This window comes from Melitaea cinxia, chromosome 24, assembly GCF_905220565.1.
Source record: "Melitaea cinxia chromosome 24, ilMelCinx1.1, whole genome shotgun sequence".
NCBI classification, from domain to species: Eukaryota; Metazoa; Arthropoda; class Insecta; order Lepidoptera; family Nymphalidae; genus Melitaea; species Melitaea cinxia.
This window is the reverse complement of record NC_059417.1, coordinates 895,784-918,013: the sequence shown is the minus strand read 5'-3', so window position 1 is coordinate 918,013 and position 22,230 is coordinate 895,784. Positions and strand designations below refer to the sequence as shown.

The following is a 22,230-nucleotide window of genomic DNA, read 5'->3' as shown; positions in this document are numbered from 1 at the left end:
GCTCAAAGGCAAAGTTGTATTCGGCTCGAACTAAAGTAACTAACTAGAGCTGCTATATAAAGATATATATATAGCTTATATACAGGTGTAGCCAGACTGTCGAGTGCGAGATCCGTAATATAATCTAAGGCAGAGGATTGTGACATTATCATTTTCTTCAGGTTTTTCGTTTCAAACTGTACAAAGATTAGACCTCGAAAATGGAAGTTTTTTCCTATTTATAAAATCATATTTCACTTAAAAAGTGAACGCTAGTATCTACGCTAATAGTATAAAAAGTGTTATTATATGTTGCGACGTGCTTGTCATTCTAGTGCCTATTATTTTTGTATGGACGTTAACTTTAGTGCAATATTTACAAGAAAAATTAAATTTATAGAAACGTAAGTAAAGTATTGACGAGAAAAACTGTTTTTTATTTATTGTTTCGATTCCTGACGTAAGCTAGTACGAAACTAAAATGACTTCAGATGGATAATTCCAAATAATAACAAGTCAACATGCTGTGATCTTCCGTAAGGTTGAGGTACTGTCCCAATTGGGCCGTATTAGATTTTGAGGAAAACATTGTACGCCTCTAGACTGTGCTTTACTCTCACAAAACGTAACCCCTGTATATTTTCTAACAATGCATTAATATGTTATAAAATACACACTTATACAGAATACATATCAGACTATAAATTAAATATCATCTGAAGTCTTTAGTCGTTAAAACGACTCGTTTAATCCACATTAAAACCAAAATCAAAATCAAAAACAGCTTTATTCAAATAGGCTCCAAGAGCACCTTCGAATCGTCATTTTACAAATTAAAACTTTTAAAATCAATTATTATATTTGTAGAAGTAAAGCTACCACCGATTCGGAATGTAGATTCTGTAGAGAAGAATCGGCAAGAAACTCCGCAGTTACTCTTTTGAAAAATAATATATAAACTGTGTTTTAGTACAAAAGTAGTAACATGTTGCATCAAATACAGCGTCACTAAGTCCATTTTTATCAACTATGTAATCCTGCACCGAGTAATATTATCTATTTTTTTTTTTTAAACTTTAAATTTATGTTGGGACAATTCCAAAATCGTTTGTGCCTTACACACCAATAGCAAATACTCTATCTACTACAACTTCCAAATTTCGACTGTTTCCAAAAATAACATATGCCTTTCTATATCTAAAGAGTTAAAACTCGACCTCAGCTATGTTTTATTACTTATTGATTAAAATGATCGATGTTTCCAGAACTGAGATGCTAGATGTCTGATAGTTTTAATCATATCAATAGTAATGAGCTAGCCCACAAGTCTATTTAGTTTTATCGCTGCCTTTAGGTTGTGTGTGTGTGTGAAATTACTAGAACTGAGACAGTTTGATGATAAAATCAAGCCCTTTTTCTTTTCCAGAGGATTTATAGCAAAAATATGTTTATATTTACAGTTGTATAAACAACTCAAGCAGGACAATACTTACATAACGAACTAGGAGCCATGTATGTGTTACTCGAAGAAAATACATTCCACATGCTGACGACATAATCTTAGGACTTGGCCAATGTGATAATAACACTGCTTTCAAGAAGCGTTGTGTTTCTGAGGTGATTAAGGTAGCCGGAGCTCCTAGGGAGGGTTGGAGAGAGGTTCGGCAACGCGCTGGCAATGCTCCTGGAGTTATTGACGTCTTACGGTATCCACTTACCATCAGGCGTACCGTACGCTTTGTAATAAAAAAGGTTGAACGCAAGTGGCGCAGCTGTCACAGCATTGGTTGTTACGCTATTGGTCGCAGTTTCGGTCTCCGCTCACGACAGACGTTTGTATTAGTCGTACGAGGTGATTGACGTTGTCCAGCGCTTTGATTGTGTGTGTTTCCGAACACGGAAGAAATCTTACTAGGGGTCTATGAGGGTGAAAAGTTTATTTGTTTAACATTTATAAGCTGTATAATAATACGTGTGTATAACGTCTGTCTTAAAAGAAACTTACATTTTTTTATTTATATAGTAGCAGCGGTTAGAAGTGTGCACACATTAAGGAGAAAAAAATCAATAATAAAAAACGCTAAATAAACGTGTTTAAAAGGGTAGGGCGGGGTAAATAAAACAATAGAATCGAACAATTTTTTATAAAACAACATTTCAACATAAAAACAATGTATCCACTGAGCATTTAAAAATACATATTTCATATGTAACTATATAATGAATTAATAATATTTATAATAATGGTATTTAACTTCACATTTATATTTAACATTAATATCATAAACAACATTAAGATTCTTTGCAATATAATGCAAATTATGAAGAGCCCTATATGTTAATATTTAGTATGATAGATAGTTTCATGCAAGATATTACTAATTTTGTATTTTTAAAACAGATTATCTGTGGATTTGCTAGTCGATTCTTCTCTGCAGAATCTACATTCCGATTCGGCGGTTGCTTCACTTATAACAATAATAAAAATTTAAATTTTTAAAATAATGATTCGAAGGTGCGTTGGAAGCCTATTTGAATAAAGCGATTTCAATTTTGATTTTATCGTTTATCGTTCAATATTAAATTCAGATGGCATATTTTCATTCGCATTATCTGAATAGTTATTTATGTCGATTTCGCTAACTTAATGTTGTATGAAAAAGACGAAAATTTGTGAAAAAGAAGAAGATGTTTAAACAAAAGTAAATAAATTCTATTAAATCTCATAATCTTCTAAGTCTTAGTCTATCAACCGATATTTAAGTCGACTTTTAGTTCAGAGTTACTAAGCAATAGGTTGCTAGTTGGCGGCTCTTAACTTAGTAACTAAAAAAGTCAATTAGTCACATTACTTGTAAGGGATTATGTGCTATAATAGTTAGGGCTGTTTGGTACAAAAAAATCCTGCGTTTTCTTCTATCGACGATGAATCACCGTCTTGTAAAAAGGCCATAAGCGCCATGTTAAACGCGTAGCTTACGCGTTTTGAGCATCCTTAGTTTCTTGTGATTACAAGGATTCTAAAGTTTCGCTTCAAAAATTAGAATAAAAGGTAATACATTTAAAGATCTGTTTGAGTGACTTTTTCGTTTCTAAAGTAGTCACCATTTTAATAAATTACTATAATAGGAATGGCTACAAATTAGTAATAGCCGTAGCCAAGGAGAAATAAATATTTGCAATGAGCAACTGGTTGCTATGTCCACGAGTAATAGTTAATATTACTTGGTTTTAGCAACTAGCGTAATCTGGAACGCTGACTTATCAAAGTTAGCCGATGCATTAGTCTGTAAAAAATTAACAGATGTAATTTGCTTCGGTTGTAACATAATTATAATATATTTACTTATTATAATATCATTTACAAAAAATACTAAATCTTGCGGTCGATAGTAAATTTAGAATAACATAATGATCTTTATTTATTAATTAAAAAGTCCCGTTTTTTGTGTGATTGAAATTATACTTAATGAAAAACTATATACAGTAAAGGTGGATTTATATTTGGCTGTCGTGTCGTGTCGTGTCATGACGTGATGGCTAGCGTTTACATTATTATGTCGTGTTCTGACGCATCAGAACGATATTTTGAATCAATACAGCCGCAGCTTTAGAAAAGGTCAAACGTTTAAAATGTTCTTCTATGAGCTATCGGATTCTGATTCTGATTTTTTAAGAACATATTCAATTTTTAACACTTGCAACTCTTTTAAAAAAAGAAAGTAAGAGAACGAGAGTTTGGATTAATCCAAACAATAGACAAATATATTATATTGTTTAAGTTTTATACTATAAATAACATTATAATTCCAATTAAGTCATACATTTTTAAGAGCCAAATAAACTATTATTTTACAAATTAAGTAAATAAACAAGTGATGCTGATGCGTCATAACACAACGCTGTTCACATTAATCTGACATGTCGTGATGGCGCCGTTTCAGCACCCCAGAAGCCATCACGACATGACACAACACATCAATGTAAACGTTGTCATATAAAATGTATGATACCGATTCTGTTCTGATGCGACACGACACAATACGTCAGACATATATAAATCCGCCTTTAATTATTTTATGGATGAGACTAGGCGCTTGGTTACATAATATCACTAAACAATAACGATTAGCAAAGAATGACGACAAGATAGAAGAAAAAAGGTTATATACACTTATCATTTAAGCTTTCTGTATTAACTTGTTTCTTTTTTATTTTATTAATATATTTTTTATCACTAGTAACATTGATATTTCAAAAATTAGTTTCTCTTATGATTTATTTACACTAGCAACATTTTTTTTATTGTTCTATGATTTATATTTGTATATATATATTCAGTTTCGAAAAAGTTTGTCAGAGAAAACTATTATTATATTGATACCATTTATAATTTCGATTTTAAGTTTTGTGTAAGAAAATAACTTAGAAAAAGAAGCTACAAGAAGTTAATTTTAAGAAAAAAATTAAAAAATACTAATTATAAAAAAAGTTATGAAGAGTCTTTGTATGAATTAGTCTCTATAATAGTTGCGCTTTCATTTAAATTTAAATTAATATAATTGTGTTGTTATTAAAAGTAACCTGGCAAAGGGTAAAAAAAATCGATAAAAGTGAAGATTAGATCATAAAGCTAACTAAACCAGAAACATATCAACTACTCTCAATGCCATGTTTTTTGCGCTTAAAACAAAACACATCTTCTCAAAACACCAATTTTATCACTGAGGATCATACTTGTACAGATGTAAAAAAAAATTAAAATTATATAATTAAATTGATACAGAGTAAAAATTATCGTAGGAGAAACTTACTAAACTTCAACTGTAAACAAAAAATAATGACTAATATATAAATATATATTATAATATTTTATTTTCTCTGACAAACTCGAGCGACACTGACTTCAGAAATACTCTGACTATTAACACATGCTTTTCTGACAACAACTTCTAAAATACACACATATTAAAGCTACATTTCAGAAGCACCCTGTAAACGATCAAACTAAATTGTACGATTGAAATACGTCATGTCAATGTTTGTCAACAATTTTAAGTTCCATGTCAACGTTTGCGAAACAGAAAAACGAATCTAAAGGAATTTACACATTTGTTTGATCATCGATTTGACAAATATTAACTATAATGTAAGTTTTGATTGAATATTTGTTGTTAAATTTGGATCGTTTACAAGATTCTTTACAGTGACATTGAAAGCGACATAGAAATATAGATGAAGTAACATTTACACTAAAATATAGATTTTTTCCATTCCTTATAATATAATCATAAGATAATTTCACTGGAGATCCTATTGACGGATTGTGAACAATTTTGCACAGCGGGACAGTTTTTAAAGTAGTTCGCGGACTCGGAACGAAACTAAATTAGTTTTTAATCTTTAAAATGCTGTGTAAAAATACATTTTTCTGTTTTAAATTTTTTTAACAATAATTACTAAACAACATGATGACTAAAACGTAGTAACGTAAACGAGTAACGTAATCTAGATAAATATACTTTCAATTACTAATTAAAGTAGAGAGATTAGGTATAAAAAAAGTTGCCAGTATAAAAAAAAGATTAGATGAAGTGTCATGTGTTCATTATAACACAATTGTAAGAAAAAATATTAGCGGCACTACTTTAATTCAATTGTTCACAACCTATCTAAAACACATTTATTATACACATCTATTAATACATCAAGTTTTAAGGGAGACGTATATTTTTTTATACATTTCTTCTAACTCCATCTACTTATAATAATACTTATTTTCGTATTTAGGCTAAAATAACGAATCACTTCAATGAATTCATTTTAATAATGCACCATACAATTTAAATAATCTACCTCATTGGTATTAATGGAATATACTGTGTATTTTTTTTTGGTGCAATGACATTTCTAGCTTTGTTTATTACTTTTTTAATAATGCAAAATGTGAAAAGAAACATGTGTTAGTGGCAGTCCTTTATCGATGTTATTATTATTTTTTTTAATAGTAGATATTTTAATTACACATAAAAGAGATTTTTTTTTAAATCAGTATTAATCAAAATGAGTTTATCATTATTTTTTTATTTTTCGTTTATTTAAGTTACCGAATATCATACTCAAATATTGAGTAATATAATTTAGAATTTAAGTTGTCATACATTTCATAATCACCTCTTATGTGACGCAATTGAAAAAGACTATCTTTCAAGTTACTGCAATGCTGTTTTTGCATTTCAATGTCATTTCGATTGCCTTCTTTATTTCAATTGTTAAAAAGGGCTTTTACATTGAACATTATTCTGAAATCATTTTCGAATGGTTTCAGCTTTAACTAGATATTCCCTATAGGAGTCTCCCTTCTCCTATTAGTCTCGAAAAGGGAAGAGTCCGCCCACTCCGCCCGTATCCCAGTCAGCTAGCTCGACCGGTCCAAAGCACTCGTCGAAGAATTGTTCCATTGTTTTGTGGACGTGAAGCGATGAACGCTCAAAGTCGTGACCTTCGTCGGGATATACCTTTAAGAAAACAATGTTATTACATTTTTTTTATTAAAAAACAATTACATCCACGGGCTAAAATGCCCATGCCTTTTGTTAAACATGCATTATAATTATATTAATACCACAGGCGATTTGTCATACAAACTACAGATCGACAGTCCTGTGACTGCCTAGTAAAACTAGGTCGTGGTCTGACGTTGACGGTTTTTTTTTTGCGGCGCGCCGCCACATCGCCAGCGCCAGCAGCAGTAGCGCTCCATCCAGTACGAGTCTGTGTAGTGTGCACTAGCAAGTGACCTGGTGCGCGTAGAGCGCCTGCGCGCGCACGAGCGCCCGCGCGAGCGCCAGCGCGTGCAGCGGCGGCGCGCGCAGGTCGGCGGTGGCGTGCGCCAGCAGCAGTAGCGCTCCGTCCAGTACGAGTCTGTGTAGTGTGCACTAGCAAGTGACCTGGTGCGCGTAGAGCGCCTGCGCGCGCACGAGCGCCCGCGCGAGCGCCAGCGCGTGCAGCGGCGGCGCGCGCAGGTCGGCGGTGGCGTGCGCCAGCAGCAGTAGCGCTCCGTCCAGTACGAGTCTGTGTAGTGTGCACTAGCAAGTGACCTGGTGCGCGTAGAGCGCCTGCGCGCGCACGAGCGCCCGCGCGAGCGCCAGCGCGTGCAGCGGCGGCGCGCGCAGGTCGGCGGTGGCGTGCGCCAGCAGCAGTAGCGCTCCGTCCAGTACGAGTCTGTGTAGTGTGCACTAGCAAGTGACCTGGTGCGCGTAGAGCGCCTGCGCGCGCACGAGCGCCCGCGCGAGCGCCAGCGCGTGCAGCGGCGGCGCGCGCAGGTCGGCGGTGGCGTGCGCCAGCAGCAGTAGCGCTCCGTCCAGTACGAGTCTGTGTAGTGTGCACTAGCAAGTGACCTGGTGCGCGTAGAGCGCCTGCGCGCGCACGAGCGCCCGCGCGAGCGCCAGCGCGTGCAGCGGCGGCGCGCGCAGGTCGGCGGTGGCGTGCGCCAGCAGCAGTAGCGCTCCGTCCAGTACGAGTCTGTGTAGTGTGCACTAGCAAGTGACCTGGTGCGCGTAGAGCGCCTGCGCGCGCACGAGCGCCCGCGCGAGCGCCAGCGCGTGCAGCGGCGGCGCGCGCAGGTCGGCGGTGGCGTGCGCCAGCAGCAGTAGCGCTCCGTCCAGTACGAGTCTGTGTAGTGTGCACTAGCAAGTGACCTGGTGCGCGTAGAGCGCCTGCGCGCGCACGAGCGCCCGCGCGAGCGCCAGCGCGTGCAGCGGCGGCGCGCGCAGGTCGGCGGTGGCGTGCGCCAGCAGCAGTAGCGCTCCGTCCAGTACGAGTCTGTGTAGTGTGCACTAGCAAGTGACCTGGTGCGCGTAGAGCGCCTGCGCGCGCACGAGCGCCCGCGCGAGCGCCAGCGCGTGCAGCGGCGGCGCGCGCAGGTCGGCGGTGGCGTGCGCCAGCAGCAGTAGCGCTCCGTCCAGTACGAGTCTGTGTAGTGTGCACTAGCAAGTGACCTGGTGCGCGTAGAGCGCCTGCGCGCGCACGAGCGCCCGCGCGAGCGCCAGCGCGTGCAGCGGCGGCGCGCGCAGGTCGGCGGTGGCGTGCGCCAGCAGCAGTAGCGCTCCGTCCAGTACGAGTCTGTGTAGTGTGCACTAGCAAGTGACCTGGTGCGCGTAGAGCGCCTGCGCGCGCACGAGCGCCCGCGCGAGCGCCAGCGCGTGCAGCGGCGGCGCGCGCATGTCGGCGGTGGCGTGCGCCAGCAGCAGTAGCGCTCCGTCCAGTACGAGTCTGTGTAGTGTGCACTAGCAAGTGACCTGGTGCGCGTAGAGCGCCTGCGCGCGCACGAGCGCCCGCGCGAGCGCCAGCGCGTGCAGCGGCGGCGCGCGCAGGTCGGCGGTGGCGTGCGCCAGCAGCAGTAGCGCTCCGTCCAGTACGAGTCTGTGTAGTGTGCACTAGCAAGTGACCTGGTGCGCGTAGAGCGCCTGCGCGCGCACGAGCGCCCGCGCGAGCGCCAGCGCGTGCAGCGGCGGCGCGCGCAGGTCGGCGGTGGCGTGCGCCAGCAGCAGTAGCGCTCCGTCCAGTACGAGTCTGTGTAGTGTGCACTAGCAAGTGACCTGGTGCGCGTAGAGCGCCTGCGCGCGCACGAGCGCCCGCGCGAGCGCCAGCGCGTGCAGCGGCGGCGCGCGCAGGTCGGCGGTGGCGTGCGCCAGCAGCAGTAGCGCTCCGTCCAGTACGAGTCTGTGTAGTGTGCACTAGCAAGTGACCTGGTGCGCGTAGAGCGCCTGCGCGCGCACGAGCGCCCGCGCGAGCGCCAGCGCGTGCAGCGGCGGCGCGCGCAGGTCGGCGGTGGCGTGCGCCAGCAGCAGTAGCGCTCCGTCCAGTACGAGTCTGTGTAGTGTGCACTAGCAAGTGACCTGGTGCGCGTAGAGCGCCTGCGCGCGCACGAGCGCCCGCGCGAGCGCCAGCGCGTGCAGCGGCGGCGCGCGCAGGTCGGCGGTGGCGTGCGCCAGCAGCAGTAGCGCTCCGTCCAGTACGAGTCTGTGTAGTGTGCACTAGCAAGTGACCTGGTGCGCGTAGAGCGCCTGCGCGCGCACGAGCGCCCGCGCGAGCGCCAGCGCGTGCAGCGGCGGCGCGCGCAGGTCGGCGGTGGCGTGCGCCAGCAGCAGTAGCGCTCCGTCCAGTACGAGTCTGTGTAGTGTGCACTAGCAAGTGACCTGGTGCGCGTAGAGCGCCTGCGCGCGCACGAGCGCCCGCGCGAGCGCCAGCGCGTGCAGCGGCGGCGCGCGCAGGTCGGCGGTGGCGTGCGCCAGCAGCAGTAGCGCTCCGTCCAGTACGAGTCTGTGTAGTGTGCACTAGCAAGTGACCTGGTGCGCGTAGAGCGCCTGCGCGCGCACGAGCGCCCGCGCGAGCGCCAGCGCGTGCAGCGGCGGCGCGCGCAGGTCGGCGGTGGCGTGCGCCAGCAGCAGTAGCGCTCCGTCCAGTACGAGTCTGTGTAGTGTGCACTAGCAAGTGACCTGGTGCGCGTAGAGCGCCTGCGCGCGCACGAACGCCCGCGCGAGCGCCAGCGCGTGCAGCGGCGGCGCGCGCAGGTCGGCGGTGGCGTGCGCCAGCAGCAGTAGCGCTCCGTCCAGTACGAGTCTGTGTAGTGTGCACTAGCAAGTGACCTGGTGCGCGTAGAGCGCCTGCGCGCGCACGAGCGCCCGCGCGAGCGCCAGCGCGTGCAGCGGCGGCGCGCGCAGGTCGGCGGTGGCGTGCGCCAGCAGCAGTAGCGCTCCGTCCAGTACGAGTCTGTGTAGTGTGCACTAGCAAGTGACCTGGTGCGCGTAGAGCGCCTGCGCGCGCACGAGCGCCCGCGCGAGCGCCAGCGCGTGCAGCGGCGGCGCGCGCAGGTCGGCGGTGGCGTGCGCCAGCAGCAGTAGCGCTCCGTCCAGTACGAGTCTGTGTAGTGTGCACTAGCAAGTGACCTGGTGCGCGTAGAGCGCCTGCGCGCGCACGAGCGCCCGCGCGAGCGCCAGCGCGTGCAGCGGCGGCGCGCGCAGGTCGGCGGTGGCGTGCGCCAGCAGCAGTAGCGCTCCGTCCAGTACGAGTCTGTGTAGTGTGCACTAGCAAGTGACCTGGTGCGCGTAGAGCGCCTGCGCGCGCACGAGCGCCCGCGCGAGCGCCAGCGCGTGCAGCGGCGGCGCGCGCAGGTCGGCGGTGGCGTGCGCCAGCAGCAGTAGCGCTCCGTCCAGTACGAGTCTGTGTAGTGTGCACTAGCAAGTGACCTGGTGCGCGTAGAGCGCCTGCGCGCGCACGAGCGCCCGCGCGAGCGCCAGCGCGTGCAGCGGCGGCGCGCGCAGGTCGGCGGTGGCGTGCGCCAGCAGCAGTAGCGCTCCGTCCAGTACGAGTCTGTGTAGTGTGCACTAGCAAGTGACCTGGTGCGCGTAGAGCGCCTGCGCGCGCACGAGCGCCCGCGCGAGCGCCAGCGCGTGCAGCGGCGGCGCGCGCAGGTCGGCGGTGGCGTGCGCCAGCAGCAGTAGCGCTCCGTCCAGTACGAGTCTGTGTAGTGTGCACTAGCAAGTGACCTGGTGCGCGTAGAGCGCCTGCGCGCGCACGAGCGCCCGCGCGAGCGCCAGCGCGTGCAGCGGCGGCGCGCGCAGGTCGGCGGTGGCGTGCGCCAGCAGCAGTAGCGCTCCGTCCAGTACGAGTCTGTGTAGTGTGCACTAGCAAGTGACCTGGTGCGCGTAGAGCGCCTGCGCGCGCACGAGCGCCCGCGCGAGCGCCAGCGCGTGCAGCGGCGGCGCGCGCAGGTCGGCGGTGGCGTGCGCCAGCAGCAGTAGCGCTCCGTCCAGTACGAGTCTGTGTAGTGTGCACTAGCAAGTGACCTGGTGCGCGTAGAGCGCCTGCGCGCGCACGAGCGCCCGCGCGAGCGCCAGCGCGTGCAGCGGCGGCGCGCGCAGGTCGGCGGTGGCGTGCGCCAGCAGCAGTAGCGCTCCGTCCAGTACGAGTCTGTGTAGTGTGCACTAGCAAGTGACCTGGTGCGCGTAGAGCGCCTGCGCGCGCACGAGCGCCCGCGCGAGCGCCAGCGCGTGCAGCGGCGGCGCGCGCAGGTCGGCGGTGGCGTGCGCCAGCAGCAGTAGCGCTCCGTCCAGTACGAGTCTGTGTAGTGTGCACTAGCAAGTGACCTGGTGCGCGTAGAGCGCCTGCGCGCGCACGAGCGCCCGCGCGAGCGCCAGCGCGTGCAGCGGCGGCGCGCGCAGGTCGGCGGTGGCGTGCGCCAGCAGCAGTAGCGCTCCGTCCAGTACGAGTCTGTGTAGTGTGCACTAGCAAGTGACCTGGTGCGCGTAGAGCGCCTGCGCGCGCACGAGCGCCCGCGCGAGCGCCAGCGCGTGCAGCGGCGGCGCGCGCAGGTCGGCGGTGGCGTGCGCCAGCAGCAGTAGCGCTCCGTCCAGTACGAGTCTGTGTAGTGTGCACTAGCAAGTGACCTGGTGCGCGTAGAGCGCCTGCGCGCGCACGAGCGCCCGCGCGAGCGCCAGCGCGTGCAGCGGCGGCGCGCGCAGGTCGGCGGTGGCGTGCGCCAGCAGCAGTAGCGCTCCGTCCAGTACGAGTCTGTGTAGTGTGCACTAGCAAGTGACCTGGTGCGCGTAGAGCGCCTGCGCGCGCACGAGCGCCCGCGCGAGCGCCAGCGCGTGCAGCGGCGGCGCGCGCAGGTCGGCGGTGGCGTGCGCCAGCAGCAGGCGGCGCGGCGGCAGGTTGCCGGCGCGCCGCCACAGCGCCGGCGCCGCGCCCCGCCCGCTGTAGCGCTCCGTCCAGTACGAGTCTGGAGAGGTACCGCTCTCAATTAATATAACTTCATTCAAGTAAGCTTCATCTTCATCTTTTTCAATCTACATTAATCTAGTCGAATCGACGTCCATAGCTAATCAAATAATGCGTATGAAAATATTCCATCTGAATTGATGATTGAATGACATAAAAATTAAATTAAAAATTAAAAAAAAACCCGACACAATAACCTGATTTGCCTTTAAAAAGTATAAAATAGTTACAGAAATTCAATCTTAAAGTATAAAAGTATGTACGAGTATTAATAATTCTAAAAAAAATACATCGCGTTGGGGGACCGCTCATACTATACATTTCCACTGAGGTAGGGCACAGCAGGAATTTCCTGCCCAAAATATGGAGCAGCCGACTGGGGTAGTACCTCGACCTTACAGAAGATCACAGCAAAATAATACTGTTTTCAAGCAGTATTGTGTTCCTGTTAGTGAGTAAGGTGACCAGAGCTCCTGGGAGGATTGGGGATTGGGTCGGCAACGCGCTTGCGATGCTTCTGGTGTTGCAGCCGTCTATAAGCTACGGTAATCGCTTACCATCAGGTGAGTCGTACGCTTGTTTGCCGACCTAGTGACATAAAAAAAAAAAATACTTTTATACTTTAAGATTGAGTTTCTTTCATTATTTTTTACTTTTTAAAGGCAACTTAGGTTATTGTGTCGGGGATCTTTTTTTAGTTTTATTTTTATTTTATATTTTTTTATAGGTATTTATAATATAGATTTTGTTGTTATCGATTAGATAGTTTTGTTAGAACCTGATGAGACTTTGCAAAACAATAGGTGATTCTGTATTTTGTGACGACATTCTGATGAATTCTGTTTTCCATTCCCACTTTTAGCCCCCATTAACTTCAAACGGCTCAACCGATTTTTTTTTATTTTTACAAAATGTGCATATGATGCTATTTCATTTGGTACTTGGGTAAATTTACTGACATTCGGATTTCCATCTTCATTTTCTCCTCACCACACATTATATACGCAATATATAATACCCAATATATTTGCAGATATTGGGTATTTTCCCCACTTTTACCCCCAGAGTTTTTTCAGGGTTCAACCGATTTTCATTGAACACATTATTTTGTAATGTGCACGTGATGCACTTTCATTTGAGATCCCAATAGATTATAGTTGCAGACATTCGGTTATTCTTCCTCACTTTCAATCCTTTCATCAAACATATCTAAAAGCACTCGCCCGTAACTCACCATTCATACAAAAAAAAAAAAAAACTAAATTGAAATCGCTTCATCCGTTCGCGAGCTACGGAGCCACAGACAGACAGACACGTCAAACTTATAACACCCCTCCTTTTCCGTCGGGGGTTAAAAATGAAAATCAAAATAGCTTGATTCAAATAGGCTTCAAAGCACGAACGTCAATTTACAAATTAAAATTTTAATTATTGTCAACATGAAGCTATCACCGATTCGGAATGTAGATTCTGCAGAAAAGACTCGGCAACAAAACTCCGCCGTCTTTGAAAAAGAGATGTGTTTTTGTACAAAATTGGTAACATCACGTATGAAAAACAGTCACTAAATCCAAACTTCTCTTCATTCATCATCATGATCATTAACTAGCTGACCCCGCAAACGTTGTTTTGCCATATATTATATTAATACATCTTAACCCCCCCCCCCCCCCATTATAACAGCTGTATAAAAAAAGTGATGTTGACTGATTTTCAGACCTACCTGATATGCGCACAAAATTTCATAAAATTCAGTTCAGCCGTTTCGGAGGAGTACTGTAACTGACTTTGTGAATCGAGAAATTTATATATTAGATTTTTGACTCAATTTTCTATAATATAGCCTATGTCAGTTCTAAATAGTGTAGCTTTCTATTAGTGAAAGAATTTTCGTGATCGCATCAGTATTTGCGAAGATTATCCCCTACAAACAAACAAAGTTAGAAACTTATTATAATATTTAGTATAGATTATACCTATTATTATATAAAGATATTACCTTTTTATAATATTAGTATAGATATAATCCTTTACCGCATAAACTTTATCTATTAATTTCGTTTAATACAAATTTGAAATTAATTTTCAGATTCATTTCAATAAATAACAAAGGGTTAGGGGATATAGTTAGCAACGCGTTTGCGATGCTTCTGATATTGCAGGCGTCTATAGGCTCTGGTAATCGCTTACCATCAGGTGAGCAATACCTTTGTTTACTTTGTTTGTATAAAAAAAAACAATGCATGCATGCATGACACGCGCGAAAAGTATAACCATTCTTGGCAATCGGTGAAAACAATGCTTTCATTCCAATTTTAATGTTTGGTACATAGAATTAGGTTTGAATTTTATTGTATTATTTTAATAAGCGCAAGCGCTCTTGTCGACCGCTCTGGTGTAATGCCGTGTCGGCGGCGCCTAAACACCGACAGTCGCGGGTTCGATTCCCGCTCGGAGTGGATAAATGTGTTTATACAAATATTTATTTCCGGTCTGTTAGTCCTTGTGGATCTCCCTTCCGTGCCCCGGGGAGCACGTAAAGCCATCTGTTCCGGTTGTTATCATAAAATATCTGATAGCGATCGTTGATCATAGTAAGGAACGTATCCACCAACCTGCAGAGTAGCGGCGTGGTGGATTAAGCTCATCAGAAACCTATGGCCAGCAGTGGGATGGGTTAATTTATAGATAATCGGTCTCTAATTTATAGAGTTTGGGAAGGGAGAGAGGGGGTGTGTTTTACCCTCTGGTACCACTATTATCGTGTGAACCCCGTAGTTAGGGAGCTATCGTAATTAAAGTTTTGAGGTTAGGTTTTTGTTATTTATAGTTATTACAATACCTTTGAGCTCGGCGTCTGATTCCACCTTAGCTTTGGTGCTGCGGGAAGTGCACTCATGCTCCGTTTCGTAACTTTCACACGTTATTTTCGAACAGGAGTACGTAAAAACGATCTCGACAGCAAGATTAACAAACGATACGGACTGACGTTTAACGACATAGACCACATAGACCGAGACAGACTTTTAAACAAAATGTTTATAGTGTATTTCATTTTATTTCATGTTGTGTTTTTTTCATGTTGTGTTTCGGGGTCCACATGATGATAGTGGTACCAGAGGATAACTCACTCCTCCCTCTTCTCCCCCACCTAGCCCCCAAATCCAAAACCCCATAAATTAGAGACCGACTGTATATAGTCTAGCCGTGGGTTTTCCAGGCGGAATGGCTCACTGTGGTGGCGCAGGTCGGCCAGCGGCGCCAGCAGCGCCAGGCAGCGCGTGAGGTTGCGCGCGTCGCCCGCCGCCAGCGCCAGCGCCGCGCCCGCGCCCAGCCCGCGCCCCCACGCGCCCACGCGCGCGCCGTCCACCATCTTGAGGTTGTCGCGCAGGTAGCTGCGGCGCGGGCGTCCGTGATAACAGTGTAGTAACAGGGACGTCTCGATAGACTAACGATCTATTGTCAGTCTTACACACTAGTTATGACAGATGGCGCTAGTAGTTACATATTTATGTTTTGTTATTCTATGATTAAATGTTATTTTATTTATTTTTGTTTTGTAGTATTAACAATACAGCGACGTATGCACAAAGTTAAAGAAAACTTAATATTGTATTTTAATTTAAAGGTTTCTCATTAAAAACAACATTAATTTAAATACAAAGGGTCCAGTAATCCACAGATACATTGAAATTGTTTTGTATATTATATTGTACTTATAATAATATTTTTAAAACCACACATTTTTCATACAAAATTAATGTATGTAAATGGTGATGAAACCACATATAAAAATTACTGTAAAGTGATGCAGTTTCTATTATATTAAACACTAGCGACCCGCCCCGGCTTTGCACGGGTGCAATGCTGATCCTAAATATACTACAGAATGTCTTTATTTATAGTGTAAAGCTAGCTTATGACATGGTTATTAACATAATAACAACATTCAAATATGCGTCGTTAGATTAAACGTTGTTACAGAATGCGTTGAATAAATAAGGGTTGGCTCGATCCCCGTAGGTGATAGCGTGATAATATGTAGCTTATATGTTGACCCGACTTTTCAATAATATTCGTGCTAAATTTGAAGTAAATCCATGCAGTAATTTTTGAGTTTATCCCGGACATACATACAGACAAACAGACAAAAATTCTAAAAACTATATTTTTGGCTTCGGTATCGATTGTAGATCGCACCTCAAGTATTCTTTTAAAAAAAATATTCAATGTACAATTTTGACTTTCCTACCATTTTATTATATGTATAAGATATAGATATCATTAGATGTCATGGTTATCCGTAACGTATTTACCTATTTTTAGGTGTACTGTAAAACACTGTTTTTTTTTTTAAATATATATTCAGTAGAGAATCAACTTTCGTTATATTTTTTCATCTCCCGATGCCAAATATCTGGAACTTTTGTTGGATGGCTTTACATAGTAGACGCAAGTAGAGTAGGTAGCTTAGAATTAATTTATAGCAAGAAATTAATTTTACCCATAATCTAGCTAATTTTGCTTATATCTAATATTTCTCGTCGATAGTTCGTAACCGATGTAACTAACCACTGGTGGTCCCTGGAAGTACCAAAAGTAGTGAAAGAATAAGAACCATCAAGCCAGATCCTTTGACGGACGGTATATAAATTTGAAGGAAGGTATATAGAAGCTATCCCAAATATCATAATTCTCGTATTTAAATAAATTCTATTACTGCCAGAAATATGCCTTATATACTCACGAAAGAACAGCTATTTGGTCTTCGACGTCGACTGACAGCAATCTTTGATATATTTCAGTTCTGAGCTCTTCGCCCTGAAATGGTTAGTTAGGTAATTTTATTTATAAATCCTTGTAAGATCAACTAGGTAAGGTATAACGTCTAAAATACATATGTTTTGTACAAAAAAAAAAATTAGCAAAGTCAAATATAAAGTTATAATATTAATTAAAACGTTTCGGCGTTTCAGACGTCATGCTCATGATTCTTGTCACCCGTATATCACCAATTTCATAATGGTATTCGCGATAAGTCACTTTAAAACTAATATTATCACCCAGCTCTTTAGCACAATCCTAGACGTTAAACATTCAGTCTCGTAATGCTTCTGGTGTTGTTGATGTCCATAAACTACGGTATTTGCTTACCATCAGGCACAACCGTATGCTTTTTTGCCACATTTTTAGTAATAACAGTAATTGTTTGAGTTACCTGTCCCCCAGATCCCCTCGCGTCAATCTCAGCGACTATGAAGTTCCTAGCCGTCGCCAGATACCAGCTCCAGTCTGGTCGCCATCTCTCAGTCACCAACTGTCCGCCCGGCTCTGCCGACCTGAATTAAAGGTAATAAAAATTTGATCTAGAAGACATAAAAATTAACTGCACAATAATTGAGAGATATAAAATCCACCACACCCACCACATTGGACTGAACTTCGAAAATTGTACTGAATGCTAACTCTTAGTCTATCAGAGTCAGATATACTCGTAGTATAGCCGAAGACTCGCTCTACAGATTATAGACGTCAGAACGCTTCAGATAAAAACACATTAAAAAAAACATTATGTTTATTGTATGTGTAATACAACCTCTACAGATTTGAGAACGAATAGCAAGAAGTCCGGGGGATAGGGTTGTGGCGACATCTATCGCGCGAAATACGAACGACTACAAACTACGTAATTAGAGAAAAACTGACGTATGCTACATCGCGCTATCAGAGTTTTCAAATTGATTAAGTATATATACAAGATCCCGACAACAACCGTCGGGGCGTTAGCCCGCCAGACATAACACCCGTCTGGTCGGAGGATCCTCCCTTTTCTTCACACTTCCAAACTGGTGACCCCGACGTGATCCTAAAGTGCAGTCTATAGGGTTTAGAAGTGCAAGGGGTTTTAAGGGTTAGAGTCGGCAACGCGTTTGTAATACTGCTGGTGTTGCACGCGTCCCTAGGCTACTGCAGCCTTTCCCAAAGTGGGCGATAACGCCCCCTTGTAGGCGCTGCAGGCATAAAGGGTAAGGTAAGAGACTCAGAAAAAAATGGCGGCGTTGTGTAGAGGCTTGGTGGGCGATTTAAATCATCCTTCACATTAGTTTTTATATTAGAATCGATTATGTTTGTTTTATTTTGAATAAAAGATACTCTGTCTAAATACTATAAAGTTGCGTTTCAATAATCATTCTCATTTGCAGGTGTAGCCCGTAAGAGTTAACTTGAGACCTGAGCGCCGCTGTGAACTAACTACCTACTGCGCTTAGGTCTCAATTTAACTCTTGCGGGTTATAGTAAAGTTTCGTTTAGAATTAATGTTTATTCTTCGTTAATATAGCTCGCAATAATTAATTTAATTTGAAGTTATAATGGTTTTTAAGTTGGCGAAATAATGGGGGACACTTAAAATAATTTATTCTCAAAGTGGGCAGTACATAAAATAAGTTTGGGAACCTCTGGGCTACTGTATCAGCTTACCATTAGCATGCGCTTGTTTGCCACCTTTTTGGTGTGAAAAAAACGCGTCTGATTAAAATCCATTAAACTAGGAAATGTGTTTATTTTTAAAGGACTTAAAAAAATGAGATGGTTCCTCATTTCGACTGAATTTTTTACGTGTTACTAATTTCGATGATCTTTTTTTAACAGAAAGCTAATGTTTGTATATGAAGAGTGTTCATTTGAGGAAGATCTGATGAGTACTTTTTTGATGCCTAATAATAGTACAAAAATATATAATAAGGCCACTTACACGTGTAAAACTAATGGCAGTGGAAGGTCATCTGTGTCCCGGAGGCCGGGCGGCAGTAGGAGACGAACGCGCGCCTCTCTGTGCGCTTGCACCTATAATTTGGTACATATTTAGAATTACTACGCTGTGTGGCTACGGCAGTAAAGAATATAGCTACCCTCTATTTGAATTCGATTTATCGGGATTTATACCATGTACCTTTTTATCTTTGAGCTTTCGATATTTCGGCGCAGTTGCATGCGCCATGGTCACGGAAGAACTTCCAGTTCTTCCGTGACCATGGCAAACTGGAAGTTCTTCCGTGACCATGGCGCATGCAACTGCGCCGAAATATCGGAGGCTCAAAGATAAAAAGGTACATGGTATAAATCCCGATAAATCGAATTCAAATAATGTTAACCATGGAAATTTAAAACAATATATAGCTACCCTCTATCCTGTGGGTGTTGGTGGTTAAGGGATAACACAGTTCCACTACCACCTAGGAACTTAAAGGCCGATCGATGGCGGGATAACCACCCAACTGCTGGCTTTGAAATACACAGGTCGAAGATGGACAGCAGCCCAGCGTGGTGACTATGGGCAAAGCACATGAGTTCACGCCGTTTTGGCGCGAAGTGTGAGTGTGATTTTAGAATAAATAAGAAGTTTTTAGTGTCTTTCATATTTATAATCTAGAGCAGAGTAACTGGGGTAAGTATTTCAACCTTAAAAATATCACAGGTAAATGTAAGTAAGTAATATTGCTTTACTCATAAAACTTTAATAATACTGCTTTCCGTAGTACAGCGTGAGAGTGTTATCTGTATATTGTTATGATTTTTTTATATATCACCTGTTGGCGATCCCTTAAATATATAATTGACTACTACTACGACTGACTGACTGACTGACTACTGACTGACTAGCCTGTTGGCGCAGTTTGCAGTGACCATGCTTTCTGCTTCGTTTGTGACTTTGATTCCCATCTCTAGTCTGGGTTTGATATATCTATTTATTTATATATGAAAATGTAATTACATCAGCCAGCTGTTACCTACAACACAAACGTTAAGTTGTTTACAGCAGGAACAGAGGCGTGTGTATGTTATGAAAAAGAAGCTAATCTCACGCTTGCCGGCTGTTTAATACAGATTTAAGTAGCTAGTTCTCACATTAAATTTTATCAATAAATTATTAAAATAGTGTTAAATTTTATAATTGAGGATCCCATCCTTGATGGGTGACAAATTGATTTAAATATTAAAGTTCCTAAATATGTCAATAGATGTCACTAAACATAATTAAGTTACAGTCATAAGCTAGTTTCATTTTGACGTCAATAGATGTCACTACAATGCAATTAGATCACGCAAACGTTTTCTTTAAAATGTAATATATAGTATGTACGATTTTATTTTTATGTTACCCACACATTAGGAATTCTAAACATTTTTGAATATCATATCAAAAATTGACCGCTCCAGCGGGATTCGAACCCGCGTCTCCGACTGACCGTGTCGGCGCTCTAGCCAATTAAGCTATGGAACGATGTACCCGCTCGAGCGAAATTTTTGATATGATGATTTTTATTTTTCAATTTTTGATATGATATTCAAAAATGTTTATGTAATATATATAGGTCGAATTTAATTTCAATAAAACAGTTCCAACAGCAGAGGTGTATTATTTAAAGTGAGTGAGTGAAGTGAAGTATTGAGTGGCGCGCGTACCTCGACCCGGAAGACTTTGGCCTGCGGCGCGGCGAGCGCGGCGAACTTGGCCCGCAGCGGCGCGCCGTCCCACAGCACGGCGCGCCGCCCGCCCGCCGCCGCGCGCACGAACGTGGCGGGCGGCGCGGGGCCCAGGCACTCCTGCGACCGCGCCGGCCATTGAGTACTTATCGATGGCTCCTAAGTATACTGAGTCAACTCTACATTTAATACCTTTATTTTTTTGTTACATAGGTAGATAGGAAATGAAGTAAATGTTATTAATATCTTAAAAAATGAAATTATCAAAAGTTGTTAGTTGACTCAGTATACTTAGGAGCCATCGTTATGTAACGAGCATTTGCATTGGCACCGAAATATCAGCGGATTCACGTTTCAGTTTTAACGTTTGAACACCTGATTCTATGGGATTTTCCGCAATAAAAGTGAAAATTCGAGAAAAAAATCTTTGATAAAAAATAATATAATTATGTTTGCTGGCACACGAAAAAAACCGACTTCAATTACATCGACAAGTAATACAACTTAGGTAGACGAATGAATAGTCAAGTAAATACGCGTTATCAAAGATTACTTCAAAAGTTGTAGTCAGATCTCGACGATTCATTAAATTTTTTTGATTCTTCGATTACATTTAAAAATCATCAAAATCGGTACACCCAGTAAAAAGTTACGCGGGTTTTCGAGTTTCCTTCGATTTCTCTGGGATCTCATCATTGGATCCTGGTTTTCGTATTATGGTACCACACTTAGGAAATTTCCTTTCCAACAAAAATGAATTTCCAAAATCAGCCCATAAACGACGAAGTTATCCCCGAGCATAAGAAAAAATTTTTTTTTCTGTTCTAAAGTCGGTTAAAAATTATTAATTTGTTTTATCAAATTTTAAATTTAGATTATTAAGTTTGAGATCTCTTCAATAGAGGAAGAGATATTAGAAAGTAACTACACATTCTAATTAAACAACTTTTTCGGATTTTATCGATATATATATATTTTACTTATACATTATTTTCTCGATGGCGACGTCCTCCCGTGACCAAGGCTGTTGTATCCGAAGCGTCTTGCATTTAAAAAACTTAATAAACCGCGATAAAATACAAAAAAGTTGTTTTATTATAGCGAGTGTAATTCGCGTAACCAATACATATTATTTAAATAGTACATAATAGTATTTAAATAATTTACCTGAACGAAATAGGAGAAGTTTTTACTAAACATAACGCGATTGTACAAACAGACGGTTGGTAGAGAGTCGTTTTCATCAGCAACATGTGGCAGGACCGTTGACGTCGGCCACGCGGGTAGTGAGGATGTCACATTGTCATATACCTTCAAAATAATAATAAAAATAATAATATAATACCTTACACTCAACTGCCCCTAGAGTTTACTCTTGTAGTAGAAACTTCCTTTTTTAAATTTGCTTTAAGTGACAAAAAACACAAATCTATAAATAAAACAATATATTAATTGGCTAGAGCACCGACTGGGTCAATCGGAGATGTAGGTTCGCTCCCCGCTGGAACGGTCGATTTTTGATATGATATTAAAAAATGTTTAAAACAAATAAAGTTTTTTTTAATATAAAAAAGATATATCAGTTATTTGGCAATATTTGAGAAACCCTATTAATGACGTATTAATTTAAAAATTAAGAAATAGAATAAATATTTCTAAGGCAACACTCCATAAAAATTGGAATAATAAAAGCAAGCGTATAATTTAAAAAGGAAAAAAAAATGTTAAAGTTGATTCAATAGCTTCTTGAAACTCACCGTTTCCTCAGTACTGGGTTCGACAGTGGTGTCGAGCTCGGCCCCCGGGCACGTGAGGCAGACCGGCGGCGGCGGCCAGCCGTCCGCTGGGACTGACACTCGGTACACGTGCCTCTCGCCAGCTTTGTCTGGTGCCGTTCCGATTACATACCTAGAAGGAACAATATTTTTAAATATATTTGGTTTATATGGTACTTGCATTGTACTACGCTCTGTGGTTACG

The 22,230-nt window shown here is 43.4% G+C and overlaps 1 protein-coding gene across 1 annotated transcript in view; it reads right to left on the bottom strand.

Moving 5' to 3' along the window:
• Positions 1 to 6,003: 6,003 nt before the first annotated feature.
• Positions 6,004 to 22,230, bottom strand: part of LOC123665602 (inactive dipeptidyl peptidase 10) — a 188,366-nt gene continuing 172,139 nt past the window's right edge. Inside the window, exons 10-18 of the mRNA XM_045599882.1 lie at positions 22,008 to 22,158; positions 21,418 to 21,561; positions 20,230 to 20,370; positions 18,518 to 18,609; positions 16,982 to 17,102; positions 16,511 to 16,584; positions 14,998 to 15,158; positions 11,580 to 11,764; positions 6,004 to 6,497 (exon numbers count right to left, since the gene is read on the bottom strand). Of these exons, the coding sequence (XP_045455838.1) occupies positions 6,348 to 6,497; positions 11,580 to 11,764; positions 14,998 to 15,158; positions 16,511 to 16,584; positions 16,982 to 17,102; positions 18,518 to 18,609; positions 20,230 to 20,370; positions 21,418 to 21,561; positions 22,008 to 22,158 (1,219 nt within the window). The 3' untranslated portion in view covers positions 6,004 to 6,347. The remainder of the gene's footprint in view (positions 6,498 to 11,579; positions 11,765 to 14,997; positions 15,159 to 16,510; positions 16,585 to 16,981; positions 17,103 to 18,517; positions 18,610 to 20,229; positions 20,371 to 21,417; positions 21,562 to 22,007; positions 22,159 to 22,230) is intronic.